Source organism: Bos indicus x Bos taurus, chromosome 10 (genome assembly GCF_003369695.1).
Source record: "Bos indicus x Bos taurus breed Angus x Brahman F1 hybrid chromosome 10, Bos_hybrid_MaternalHap_v2.0, whole genome shotgun sequence".
NCBI classification, from domain to species: domain Eukaryota; kingdom Metazoa; phylum Chordata; class Mammalia; order Artiodactyla; family Bovidae; genus Bos; species Bos indicus x Bos taurus.
Window position 1 is genome coordinate 81421359 of NC_040085.1, and position 13230 is coordinate 81434588.

The 13230-nt window shown below is 50.0% G+C and overlaps 1 protein-coding gene across 1 annotated transcript in view; it reads left to right on the forward strand.

Moving 5' to 3' along the window:
* Positions 1 to 3474: 3474 nt before the first annotated feature.
* Positions 3475 to 13230, forward strand: part of ESRRB (estrogen related receptor beta) — a 186308-nt gene continuing 176552 nt past the window's right edge. Inside the window, exon 1 of the mRNA XM_027552505.1 lies at positions 3475 to 3617. Within this exon, the coding sequence (XP_027408306.1) occupies positions 3616 to 3617 (2 nt within the window). The 5' untranslated portion in view covers positions 3475 to 3615. The remainder of the gene's footprint in view (positions 3618 to 13230) is intronic.

Below are 13230 nucleotides of genomic sequence, written 5' to 3' on the forward strand. Positions count from 1 at the left end.
AGAGTACTGGAGTGGGTTGCCACTGCCTTCTCCCCCTGCCCCTGGGCTCACAAGCTAAATGTCCAAAGATTCCACACAGTCTTCCTGACCTCTGACCTCTGGCCAGGCAGAGCCCTTTCTTCGCTCAAGTGCTGGCCCTTCCAGCTCTCCCTCCTCAAGCTGTGCGGAGGAGCCAAAGCAAGCTCCAGCGAGGTGGCAAAGAGGCATACACGGGGGCAGGTAATGCTCCCTGAAACGCTGATGGAGGATTCTCAAGGCCAGGCACTGTGCTAAACACCTCCTTGCACTGAGTCATTTTGTCCAAGTGACGATCCGAAGAGGCCGACACTTAGAATTTCCACCCTGCGGATGGGAAACTGAAGCACTGAGAAGTTACGGGATTTCACCAGTTTCCCAATACCAAGTGGAAGAGGCAAGATTCCAACCCTGGGAGTCCTGATCCAGTGTCTGCATTTTAACTACTTGGGTGTGTATGTCTCTGTGTGTGTCTGCCCAGGGGGCCTGGCTCTGGAAGCTGGAGATGCTTTACAATGAGAAAATGGGGCTATAAAAAGCCTCCTGAAAGCAAAGGCCTATGGCCTCCTGTGATAATGACTAGCATTTCACAGGAGCCCTGTGTGATCAGAGGGAGGCCCGCTGGTTATTAGCTGGTCTCCCCAGGCCACTTAGCTGGGAGCAGACACCAAGACTTGGTTCAGCTGGGAGAGCTGAATCGCTGGGAGTGATTCAGAGATGGACCTGACAGTGAAAAGCCAAAATCAAGGTGCCACGGAGGCTTTCTGGTCTTTCCAGGGGGCAGAGTGGTGAAGAATCTGCCTGCCATTGCAGGATATGCAAGAGTTGCAGATTCAGTCCCTGGGTCAGGAAGATCCCCTGCAGTAGGAAATGGCAACTTGTTCCAGGATTCTTGCCTGGGAAATTCCATGGACAGAGGAGCCTGGTGGACAATATAGTCCAAGGGGTCTCAGAGAGTCGGATACAATGAACAACTTAGTACACACACACACACACACACGCACACACACACACAGGGGTTTCCTAAGGAGGATGCCTTGAAGGAGGCATGGCTTAGTTCGCCCCATTCACCGTTTACGGCAGATGAGGCATGGAGTTAGAAGCCGGTGGGTGGCGGGGGTTTGGAGAGAGTGAGGCGCTAGGAGAGGATCCAGCCACAAAGACTCACACGTGATTTCTGCCGGAAGTCTGGGCAGGGTCAGCAAGAGTCTGAATGGACACAGCTGGAAGATTAGGAGAGAGAGCAGATAAGTCTGCATCAGAAGAGAAAGGTTTTCCCCTGGGAAGGAGCCAGGAATGAATGTGCACCCAAGTGGCCATAGCCCCAGTCGTCAGCACGGGAACTGGTCTAGAGCCCCCTGCCTCTTGGCTGGGTCATCCGCCTTCCTAGCAACTGTGTTCGCTGAGAACCCCATGAGTGATCAAGCCTGGTTATTTCTTTATTTTTGGCTGCGCTGGGTCTTCACTGCTGCATGGGCTTTTCTCTACTTGCAGCGAGCGGGGGGCTACTCTCTAGTTGCGGTGCACACGTTTCTCATTGTGGTGGCTTCTCTTGTTGCAGAGCATGGGCTCAAGGGCTCTGGGGCTTCAGTGGTTGTAATTTCCGGGCTGAGGAGCACAGGCTCGGTAGTGGTGGTGCCGCTCCCCCTCAGCATATGGGATCTTCCTGGACCAGGGATCCCATGTCTCCTGCATTGGCCGGTGGATCCTTAACTCCTGAGCCAGCAGGGAAGCCCTTCAGGCCTGACTGGAGGGAAGTGCTTGGCGGCCCCACTGGCCTGGTGCTCAGAGCCGGTGAAATCATGGTGAAATCATGGCTCAGTGGTAGGCCAGTCAGACTCTATCTGCCTATTGTCCCATTCCTAATTCTCTCCCTTCCCCAGGGCAGTCTCATAATACAGACGTTTCTAGAGTGAATGTCTTGGTCCAAATGAGTGATTCAGATGGTGGGTATCTTACGCATCACTCTTCACTCATTCATTCAGTTAGTTGTCAATCAATCCATACTTCAGGAAAGTCTTCCTAAGTGTCAGGTATCATTGTAGAGCTGGACATGCAGTGCTAAATAAGATGGACACATGTCTTTCCCCTCTGGGAGCTTGTATTCCAATGGCAGACTATTTGTGCAAATGTTTGAGGTCGTGCATATTAAATAGGTTTTGACTTTAACAGACTGGGTACCCCTAGCCTCAGATTATCGGTTAATCTGGAGAGTAAAGAATTAGATGTAACGTGAGGAGGAAATTCCACTTCATTTTTTAAAAAGTTAGAGATGAGGATGTTCTAAGGGATGATAAAATGCCTGTCCCTCATCACACCCAGCAAGGGACTGGGCGCATCCATGACCCTTCCTGAACAGGGAGCCTCATCTGAAATTCTACCTAAATCTGTGAGCACAGGTAACCAGAGCACCAAGACAGAGAACCCTGCTGTGATCAGAGGAGGTAGCCTGCAGATGGCAGGAGTGCCTGGGGTGGCCAGGAGTGTGTGGACAGTCCACACTTCCGTCATTTCTCCATTATTCTCCTGTCTTCTCGAAACTTTGCCCCATGCCTCAGCTTTCAGAGTTGGGCTGGACCGCCCTGGAGAGGCTGCCCCATCTTTGCACAAACTGGAGCAGCCAGTGTTTCTTAGAGACTCCTTACTATCCCAAAGACTGGAACTCTTTTCCCCAAGAAGCTTTGTCAAACAATTGAGTCTCCTTGGAAATCTTTCTGGAAGAAGCAGAGACAGCAAGGCCCCCATGGCCTTTCAACCTTGGGCAATTCTGTCCAAATGTCACCCCCATCCTTTTAGAAACCCATTAGGGGCTGCGAGCGGCCCACTGGGCCCTGCCACTCCAGGCACAGGTGGCTCCAGTCCCAGCCCCTCACCTACACGTCCTCTCCCCTTTCGCTAGTCCAGGAACGTCCTGTGTGTCCCCCCGAAAAGCCTGCCTGGCCTCTGAGCTCGGAAAGCTCTGTCTGCTCCCTCCCTGCCTCTTGATCTGGCAGGAGGCATGGAAACTTTCGTGGAAAGCACTTGGGCTGACGAATGCTCCCAAGTCAGGACTTTGACTCCAGCCCTGATCGGGCCAGGAGCTCAGGGTGGGGATGGGGGTGGGGAGGTCAGACCCTCCTGCCCGTTTCCCTCCTTGCTCTCTCGGCCGACCATCACCCCTCAGTTCTCCAGTGACCCCAAGTCCTCCACTGGAGAAGTAACTGCATTTCACCCTTTCCCTGGTTTTGGTCCCCCTACCTCCCCATTTCCTCCTGCCCTTCATTGTATATTTTTCTTCCCGGCTTTCCAGTGCCCATCTGCATGGAGTCTGCATGGAGCTCGGTGGGGTTGAAAGTCTAGAGCTTTTTTTTGCTGTTTTGTTTAAGACCTGGTTATGGTTGTGGGATTTTTTTTTTTTTTTTTTTTGTCAGCTGCCTGTTATATCAATCACGGAGTCGGGATCTATTTATAGGTTGGGAGTACTGTGTCCTTAGTCACAAAGAGACACAGACAGGGGACTGTCAGCTGGTGCTGGAGGAGCTGAGCAACGAGCCATCAGCGACTGGAAACAGCTGAGGGGAGCCCCTTCCCCGCCATCCTGTCCCTTCCCCAGCCCCAAGCATGTAAGTACTGGACTCTTCCTACCCTCTGCCCCCGACTCTGCCCTGGACCTTTCGGTCCTTTGCCCCACACCACGCTGCTTTCTTCTCTCTCTCTCTCTCCCTCTGTCTTTTTTATGGACGAAAATATCTTTCCCCTTGCCTGCTCTCTCTCATCCTGGATCTCGGCACCCTTGAGCATCTCTGGGTGACCCAGAGGAAAATGTTGCTTCTCGCAGACTTGTCCTGGGAAGGTCAGAGGGACCCAGAAGGGTGGGGAGGGACAGTTACACAAACTCATTTAGAAATCAGTAGGTCAGTCCTCTTTTAGTTTTTTTATTTGTTTTCACTGAGAAAAAGTAAGTAAATCAAAAGGGCAAGGGAAAGTTTACATGCGACTCCGCGGGGTGGTTATGTCTCCCAGTGTGAAAACTTTCATTTGCTTGGCAGCTCCGGCTCTGGGTGAGCTGGGAAGGTTACAGAGCAAAGACCCAGTTCACACAGGACAGGTGATGATGGAGGGCTCCCGGCAGACTCGGCACAGCCCGGGAGCTTCCTGGTTCAGGGAGGGAATCGTGACAGTCCCGATAGCCAGCTTTTCTATAGCGCCTTAAAGGAAAATGACTTTTCTTTTTTTTTGCGCGGAGTTTGCTTTGAGAAGTTGGGATGAGAGCTGACACTTTGTCTTGCCTTGCGGGCTTTTGTTGGCTCACTCATTTGGTGTGTTTTCTTCATCCTGAAAGGGGAACTGGGGTAGGGGGCTGGGAGTGGAAGAGCATCCGAGAGGACAGAAGCTGGGTGTGGAGTGCCGTGGAGTCGTCACTCCGCATCCTTCGAGAAGGAAGAAAGTTAATATGAGGGTCCTTGTCAAAGCCATACTTGTTTCAGACAAGCAGAGCACAGCCTCTGTGAGCACGCCGGCAACTCCTAGAGACAGCAGTCCCCAGATACTGTCTGCTGGTCCACACCGCTTAACACGCCACCAGCTTCCTGTGGAACATTTGGGGCTTTAGTTTCTGGAAACTGCATAGCGTTAGCTAAAAATGCTGCAGTTGGGGAGATTTTTTTATATATTATGTATGAAGAAATAGACGCCCTAAATTTGGGGGGGGGGGGAGTGATGATGCTTAACGTATATGATGTACAACTTTAAAATGCATCCTTTTTTACGAGACAAATAATACCTGAGTTTCTATTTACTAATACAATGCTTCCCATAAGCTGCATTGCTAAGCACTACTTCTTGATTTCTTTGGGAAAACAAGGTCCCAACTCATCATCTTTCCAATAATTTAAAGGCAGTAAACAAAATAGATATGTCTGGACTGTTTTGATTAAAAACAAAATCATTTTAGCAGCAAAACTGACTTGAAGAAAGTTAAATAATACGGATGCCCACATATATTTAGAGAGGCGGTTTGATCTCATTTTTATTTTGACTTTTATGAAACTTTCAGTTTCCTCCTCTTGGTTCTGTATTTTTATCAGTGTTTACTTAAGATTATTAATGCCTTTAATCCATTCATTTATTATTTTGGAGGACAGAACATGTGAAGTTTACTTTCTAATCGCTTATTCCTTCCTGATCCCCATTAGGATTTGAAAGTAAACTTTATATGTTCACTATATTCACTGCTAGAGAAATTAGAAGAAAGAGTTTTGTGTAAAATCAGAAGAAATGTCATTATTTCAAAACTAGTAGGGAAAGTAAAGTCCCAGAAATAGAGGGAAAAAAAAGGAATTGGGCATATTCTATATGTAGCATTATTACTTTTTCTAGTCCACAGACTCTGTTTTGATAAACATATCCTGCAAAGGTTTCCCATAATAATACTGAAGTGGGATTTGGTGGGTGATTGTTAATTAAAGCTCAAGTGAACCGAGTGATTGAGACATTGTATTCAGAAACCTCAGCAGCCAGCTGTTGGCAAAATTGAACTGTTAGGACTGTCTGATCTCAGTGGCTTTTTAGGAAGTGTGAAATTCTCCAAACCTTTTCATACAAGAGCAAGCCGTTCCCTCCCCTCCTCAGCATGCATCCTGGAGCCTGCCGGTCCCTGATTAAATGCAGTGGGGGTGAGTCCCGCGCTCTGAACAAGTCCTGTGTTCTCATTAGCGTTAGTGGTTAAGACGGGAGAATACTTGTTGTCATATATAGACAAGAACTGCTCCTTCCTTTGGCCACCTGTGGATGCTTTTAGGTGAGGTGGGGGCTTGTTTGGCAGTGTGATGGAAGGCCTGGCTTTCCCCCCCAAGTTCAGGATGTGGTTTTGCCCCTCTGGACTTGTGTATAGAGATGCAGGCGCGGAAACTGCAATGCTTTTGCATAAGGCAGCCTCTGATTACTTAGTTTCTGCTTCAATAACGATTAATTTTATGTGGACCAAGCTCCTGTCAAACTCATTTTTTTTTTTTTTTTTTTTCCTAACTGATTTCTTACATGTAATTGGTCACGGGGCTGTCTGTGACTTCAAGTCTGTAAAATCTCCCCCATTCCATCCTCATCGTTGTTTATTTCTTTGATGTAAATTCACAGTCGCCTGCGTACATGCTGTTGTTTTATGCGTGCCCCCCTCCCTCCAGCTCGTAGAAACCCAGCCCCGACCTCTTCCCAAACTGGGGACAGTGGGGCCAGTGAGCAGGTGCTTTGGACTACAGCAGGCTCAGGTGCAAGGCCATCAATCTCGAGGAAGAAGGAATTGCAAATACCTGGAAAGCGCTCCCCTCATTCAAACGATTTCCCCTCCAAATATCCCACAAGTAAAAAATGGCAGCTGGCAGGATTTTTCAACCAAAGACTAAGTACAGCTGTTTCTCCCCATCACTTCACCTCTACAGTGTATCTGTCCATCTTTTTCTTATCTCTATTTTTACATTTCATTATCCTCCTGTGCTCTCTAGCGCTTTCTGTCTCCCCCCTCCCTTCCCTCCCCCTTCTCGCCTTCCCTGAAAAACACATTTCTATCTGGCACAGAAAATAAACTCAGATTGTGGGTAGTTATGTTAATCTAATTCAATCCTCAGCGGGTTAAGAGTGAAATTCTAATAGTGGAGCTGTTGAGGGCTTTTTTGTTAATGGCTTGGGGATTACATTGAGTTAAAGGCTCATTTCCTAATCAAACAGAGAGGGAGAGAGTGACTCCGAATATTTATGAGTCTCCCAGTGAGAATTTAAACATTCAACTCCAAAAGCAGGGTTTCTGCAGGAGGAAAGAGTTAAAACCCCTCAGGGCTGCTGGAGAAAAAAATTAAACCAGTTAAGCCATCAGCATTTCCAGGCTGCTGTACAACTTGGGCAAAGTGGAAGGTGGAGGAGAGAGAGAGAGGGGATCATTTCACAAAGCGAAGATGGAAACCGTGGCACAAGCTGTGCTGTGTTCAGAAAAAGAGCCCCCCGTAGCAGACACGGATCCTGGGTTCACTGAGGCCCTGGAGGGGCTGTGTGCCTTCAGCTCCCCAAATCAATTCTCTTCCAGTCTGGAGGTGGGCACGTGGAGACAGGAGAATGGCTCAATTTACAGGCAGCGGGAGAGTCCCCCCAGCTGCCTGGTGGAGCTGGTGGAGAGGGTCTTCCCCACTTTGGCCCTGTCTCTGAAATGCAGAGGGCGGGCTTCCCCCTCAAGAGCAAATTCGCACCCCCACTGGCTTCCCCTTTGCCCCGTGATCAGTCTGAGTCCCTCAGCTCCAGGCACTGCACACCAGGACCTCAAAACCCATCTGGTTCACTGTGCCTAGGAGAAAGCAGGTGGAAAACTCCCATCTCCAGCCAGAGAAGGCATGGAGCAATTTGGCCAAGGTCAAGCAAGGTCAAGGCCAAACTGAAGTCAGGAGTCTAAGTTCCGGGCAAGTGTACAGTAGAGGAGAGGGGAATGCTGGAGCCATATGGCTCCCCTGGACTGTAGTCCCCTTCTCCAGCTTTGGGGATAAGGGCAGGAATCCCTGATACTGGAGGATTCTGAGTGCTCTGTACACTTGGCATTTTTTCTCCACCAATCAAGTGAGCAGTTTCTAGTCCTTTCGCTTGGCTCTTTTTCACTGCTCCATGAAGTCAGCAGAGGCTCCAAAAGCTGCCTTTCTGTCCACAGGGTCCTCTGGCCTTTTGTTTCCCTCTGACCTGGCCACCGTCCTTTCTCTTCATGTTTCTTAGTGGCCGTGAGCCCTCGGGTCAAGGTGGACTTGTAACGCGTCCACACCAGCTCTTCTGTGAAGTCTTCCTTACCTGGTTGGCATCTTCCTCTTCTTGGGGCCCCAGTTGATGTCCCGCCATCATTTCATTCACCCCCACGGGAGGACTGCTCCTGTCGGTCGCCCTCACTGCATCAGGAACCCCCTAAATGTAGGGACCACATAACATTCCTCTCTGTAAGCCCAGCTCACTGTCGATCATTCCTGTCCTCCTGCCCTGACAAGTGCCTCGGTGGACGGCACAGAGCTGTGGTTAATAGCATACATTCTGAGTCAGACAGCCAGAGTTCAAGTTCCAACGTTACCTTTTCTCAGCTGTGAGACTTGAGCTACTTAATCTCTTAAAGTCTCCATTTTCTCATCTGTTAAATGGGGGTAATTATAGAACCGGTGAAGAACCTGCCTGCCAGTGCAGGAGACTAAGATACTCAGGTTCTATCCCTGGGTTGGGAAGATCCCCTGGAGGAGGGAGTGACTACCGACTCCAGTATTCTTGCCTGGAGAATCCCATGGACAGAGGAGCCTGGCAGGCTCATGGACCATAGGGTCGCAAAGAGTCAGACACGACTGAAGCGACTTAGCATGCACGCACACATAGAACCTACCCCATAGAATTGTTGGGAAGATGACATGCATGTGGAATGTTAGCCTTTTACCCAGTAAGTCTTGGCCATTTTATTTGCTCAGCACAGACCAGTCACTTCTGCCCACACCTTGTCACACCACTAAAAACAGGCCCCTATGCCTCCCACTAAGGCATATCTTGGCTTGGACTGCCATGACAAAACACCACAGATGGTGGCTTCAGCAATAGAAATTAATTTTCTTGCAGTTCTGGAGGCTGGTCCAAGATCAGGATGCCAGCATGGTCAGGTCCCAGGGAGGAACCTTCTCCTGGTGGACTGTCTTCTTGCCATGTCCTCATATGGAGGTGAGAGTGAGAGCTCCGCTTTCTTCCTCTTCTCAAAAGGACACTAATCCCATCAATGGGGCTCCACCCTCATGACCTCATCTAACCCTAGTTACCTCCTGAAGGTCCCACCTCCAAATACCATCACATTGGGAACAAGGGCTCCGGCACATGAATCTGGGTGGGGACTCATTCAGTCCTTAACAGGCTGTTTTCCCTGAGTTTTGGTGAGCAGAGTCTGGTGTCAGCAAGACTTCCAGCTTCACCCTCCAGCGAGCTATTCCAACTGGAAATCAGAGTTCAAGGCACATTGGGAACATACCCTGCCTCACCCTGGAAGGAACCTGGGGCTTTAAACCATGGTCAAGAGCAGAGCGTGGGAGGGCTGGACCACAGTCCTAAGTCCGGGAATAAGGCCTGACTCTTCTGCTCTGCAGGGTCAGAATTTGGTCAACTCTCTTGGCCCCACTCACATTCCAACGAGCAGCTTTTGTTCTTGGCTCTCCAAGTCTCTCCTGCACCTTCTCCATCCTGTATTCTCACATGGCAGTTCAGGCTCGACCCCCAGAGCAGGGCAGACCAATCCCAGCTGTGAAGCCCACCGGGCTGTGTTTTCTAGGCAGCAGCCGCCTGCTCGGTCCTTTCTCTCAACAGGGTCACTTGACCAGTGAATCCAAAGGCCACATGGGCCTCACCCCCACCCTTGACCCTCCCTGTGTGTCTTTGCAGAGACTATGCCTCAAGGCAGTGAGCCCTCCTCTTTTTCTTCCCCCACTGATCAGGGGATCGGAGTAGGAATGCGGCGCCACCCATGTTCCTCTCCCTGCCTCCTCTCTGCTCTCCTAAAATTGTCACAGCCTCCCTTTTGCCTCCTTGCTATCAGCTTTTGAGGCCCCAGTGCCAAGCGCAATGCATGACGCACAGCGTGTGCTCAATGAATGCATGTGACGTGACTTGCACGGAGTCTCTCCTCACAAGGGGGCCCTCCCATCCCTCCATCATGGGAGCAGGAAGTGACTTGAAGCTATGAATGTTCAGCTGCCTTAACTACATCAGCTCATGACCTGTTGACTATGGTCTTGCCCCCACCCTTCTCTGTTGCTCTTCACGTTCCTCCATCCAGGAAAAACAAAAGAGAGCAAGAGAGAGAGAGAGAATGAGCTGTGTCTTTTATGCACATGTGGACAAATCTTCGCTAGAATTTCATGCTGTTCAGTAAAGAAGCTTTGTCTAAGTTGATGTCAAATTTAATTGCTAAACTGGTATCTCTCCTGTGACGGTTTCCCTCCCCACTCCCTTTCTGGTTGGTACCTGCTTCCTCTGGCTGTTCTGCGTGGGGCCCCGCGTCCCTCTCCTTTGCTTTAACCACGCTGGTCCCAGGCGATGCACATGAGAGGGAGACCCTCCTTCTGAAGTGTTCCAGAGTGTCTGCTTCCATTAGCACAGACAAGGCTTTGGAAAGGTGGCAACTGGGGAACATCATCTTCGATACTGGATTCTTCCCAGAACAGCGTTTGTGCTCTCTGGGAAGACTGGGGAGGAAAAACTCAGGCTGCCAAGGGTTAAATGAGAACAGTGAAAAGTCTAGGCATCTCTCGGGGACTGGTTGCTGGCTGAGACAATTGATTAGCTTGGCTTAGTGATCTTTCTAGCAATATTCAGGAGTGAAATTATTGCTGATTAGGCTGTGTGTGTGTGTGTGTGTGTGTGTGTGTGTGTTAGGGTTCACGGCTGTGAGGGGAGTAGCATATGATCTGAGAAAGCAATGTTAGGAATTGTTTGCTCCATAATGAGTCTCAGGAAGAGACCTGTCACCCCACGTGTATCTGCAATTGTCTTAGAACTCTGTGTGGGTACAAGTCAGCTGGAAGGGCAGACTGAGTGGTGCACAGAACCTCCTGTTCGCTTTCTTTTCAACTTCCTGTGACATTAGAATTACTCTGAAATCAAAGTTATTAATTAAAAACCAAGAGTTCCCTGGCAGTCCAGCGGTTCAGACTCCAAGCTTCCCCTGCCAGGGCCGAGTTCGATCCCTAGTTGGGGGACTAAGATGTGGCATGCTGTGTAGCATGGCCCAAAAAAATGTTAAAAACTGAAGTCAACGGGAGGAAGTCCACTGTGGAGGGTTGCTTCCGTCTGTGTCTCTAGTGGATGGAGGTAGCAGCCAAGTACCCCGGGCAGAGGCAGGTGCCAGGTGGGTTCAGTCCAGTTCACCCCCAGGTCAGTGATAATTAAGGTGCACAGGGCCTCAGTTCCCTACATCATAACTTGAAGGAGTGGACAAGATCTCTTAGGCCCTCCAGCTCTAAAAGGTTACATTTTAAAACCATTGCTCACGGTGAATCTGGTTTGTGGTGCTCCTGACGTAACCGATAATTACAGCTCAGCCTGCTCGGGTTCCTTTAAAATAATTCATTAATTTTTGATTGTGCTGAGTCTCCATTGCTGCCAGCGGGCTTTTCTCTAGTTGCGGTGAATAGGGGCTGCTCTCTAGCTGTGGTGCCCGAGCTTCTCCTTGCAGTGGTTTCTCTTGTTGCAGAGCATGAACTCCAGGGTGGGCAGGCTTCAGTAGCTGCAGCACAGGGACCTAGTCACTCTGCGGCATGTGGGATCTTCCCGGACCAGGGATCGAACCCATGTCCCTGCACTGGCAGGCAGATTCGTAACCACTGGGCCACCAGGGAAGTCCCCACCCCATCCTTTAATAGAAAACCCTGGGGTCAGACATGGCTTTTGGGGGGCTCTGTGCCTTTACCAACTCAGTCAGTCCCTACTGTCCAGCATCTTCTAGGCCTGTCTCACTCCTCACCTCCCTCTATCTGTAAGTATACCGGGACAGTGAGCAGGAAACTGGTCAGGCCTTCTTTTTCAAAAACAAGTATATAAACGCTGCATTTTAAATTTTGCTTTCAATTTGTCACCACCATGGTTTTATGCCTCTGCGGTCCTGATATCCCTCCCTCACCATCCTTGGCCCCAGAAGTTGCCTCCGGGCCCCTCGGCATCTGGAGAAGCCCCAGAAGCCTGCTCTTCAAGGTTTACTCAAATCCTTTGGTGGGAGCACAGTTGAGATTTGGGAAGAGAGTTTCCAAGCACGGTGACCTTGGCAAGTCCCTAACCCCTACCTACCTTCATTCCTTCACCAGCAAAAGGGGCTGAAATCTGGGCTGAGGGCCTCACAAGATTGGTGGGAAACTAGCATAAGAATCAGAGGGCAAAAGAAAAAAGAAAAAGAATCAGAGGGCAAGCGTTCCTTAAGAAAGGGACGTGCTTACCGGTTTTAGACTAGCTCATTCTCCTGCACGGTGAGCTCCATGCAGTGGTTTGGGTGCTGTTAGACAAAACGCGTGCTGGAACCATGTTTCTGGACCCACGTCCACCTCGTGCCTGCCACAACCTGGACAAGCTTCCCACCTTCTCTACCCCACACTCGGTCTCCTCATCTGTATAATGGGTATGGTAAGAGCACCTGCCTTGTGGAGCTGTTGTAAAGGTTTAAGGAGACCCTTATAAAAGCCCTGGAACAGTGCCTGCTCAATAGCAAATTTGGAAAGCTGTTGTTGAGGGTGATGACATTTTGGTTGTTGTGGTCATCATTTTCTGGGTCCTGTGCAGAAAAGGTCAAGAGGGTGGAAACTTCCAAAGTCCCTACATTCCTCCCAACCCCTGCCCAAGCTGCTTACAAATGCAGCAGAAGATGCTACTCTAGAGGTGTTTTGAATACATCCCTGCTAAGTCATTTCAGTTGTATCTGACTCTGTGCGACCCCATAGACGGCAGCCCACCAGGCTACCCCGTCCCTGGGATTCTCCAGGCAAGAACACTGGAGTGGGTTGCCATTTCCTTCTCCAATGCATGAAAGTGAAAAGTGAAAGTGAAGTCACTCAGTCGTGTCCGACTCTTAGCGACCTCATGGACTGCAGCCTACCAGGCTGCACCGTCCATGGGATTTTCCAGGCAAGAGTACTGGCGTGGGGTGCCATTGCCTTCTCCTTAATACATCCCTGGCCCCCGCAATTCCCTGCATGGTCATATCCCATAATCAAGTCGGCGTCCTCCCAGTGTCTGCTTGGGCCTTGGTGTGGTCTGGCCAAATGTGTTCTCCCTCATGGAAATCTGTTCTCCATGGCCTAGCACAGATGGCTGCTGAAGTCCAGGTGTGAGACTGGAATGGTTTAGATGGGTTTTCTTTCTTTTCGGCTACACCAGGTTGAGTTGTAGCTCACAGGATCTTCATTGCAGCCTGCGGGCTCTTAGTTGCAGCATGTGGCCGTCATTATGGGTGTGGGATCTAGTTCCCTCACTAGGGGTCGAACCCAGGCCCCTGCACTGGGAGCGTGGAGTCTTAACCACGGGACCACCAGGGATGTCTCTGAGATGGGTTGTCTGGTGTGTCCAGGAGTGCAGTGGTGTCACTGGAGTGTGTTTCTGCACAGAGACAATTCCTTCTCTTGTACAACGTAACGGAGTGGGGAGAGCTTATTTTCCACATATTTGATGGTGCATATTTATGGAGTGCTTAGCGAGGAAAGAAAAATGGGA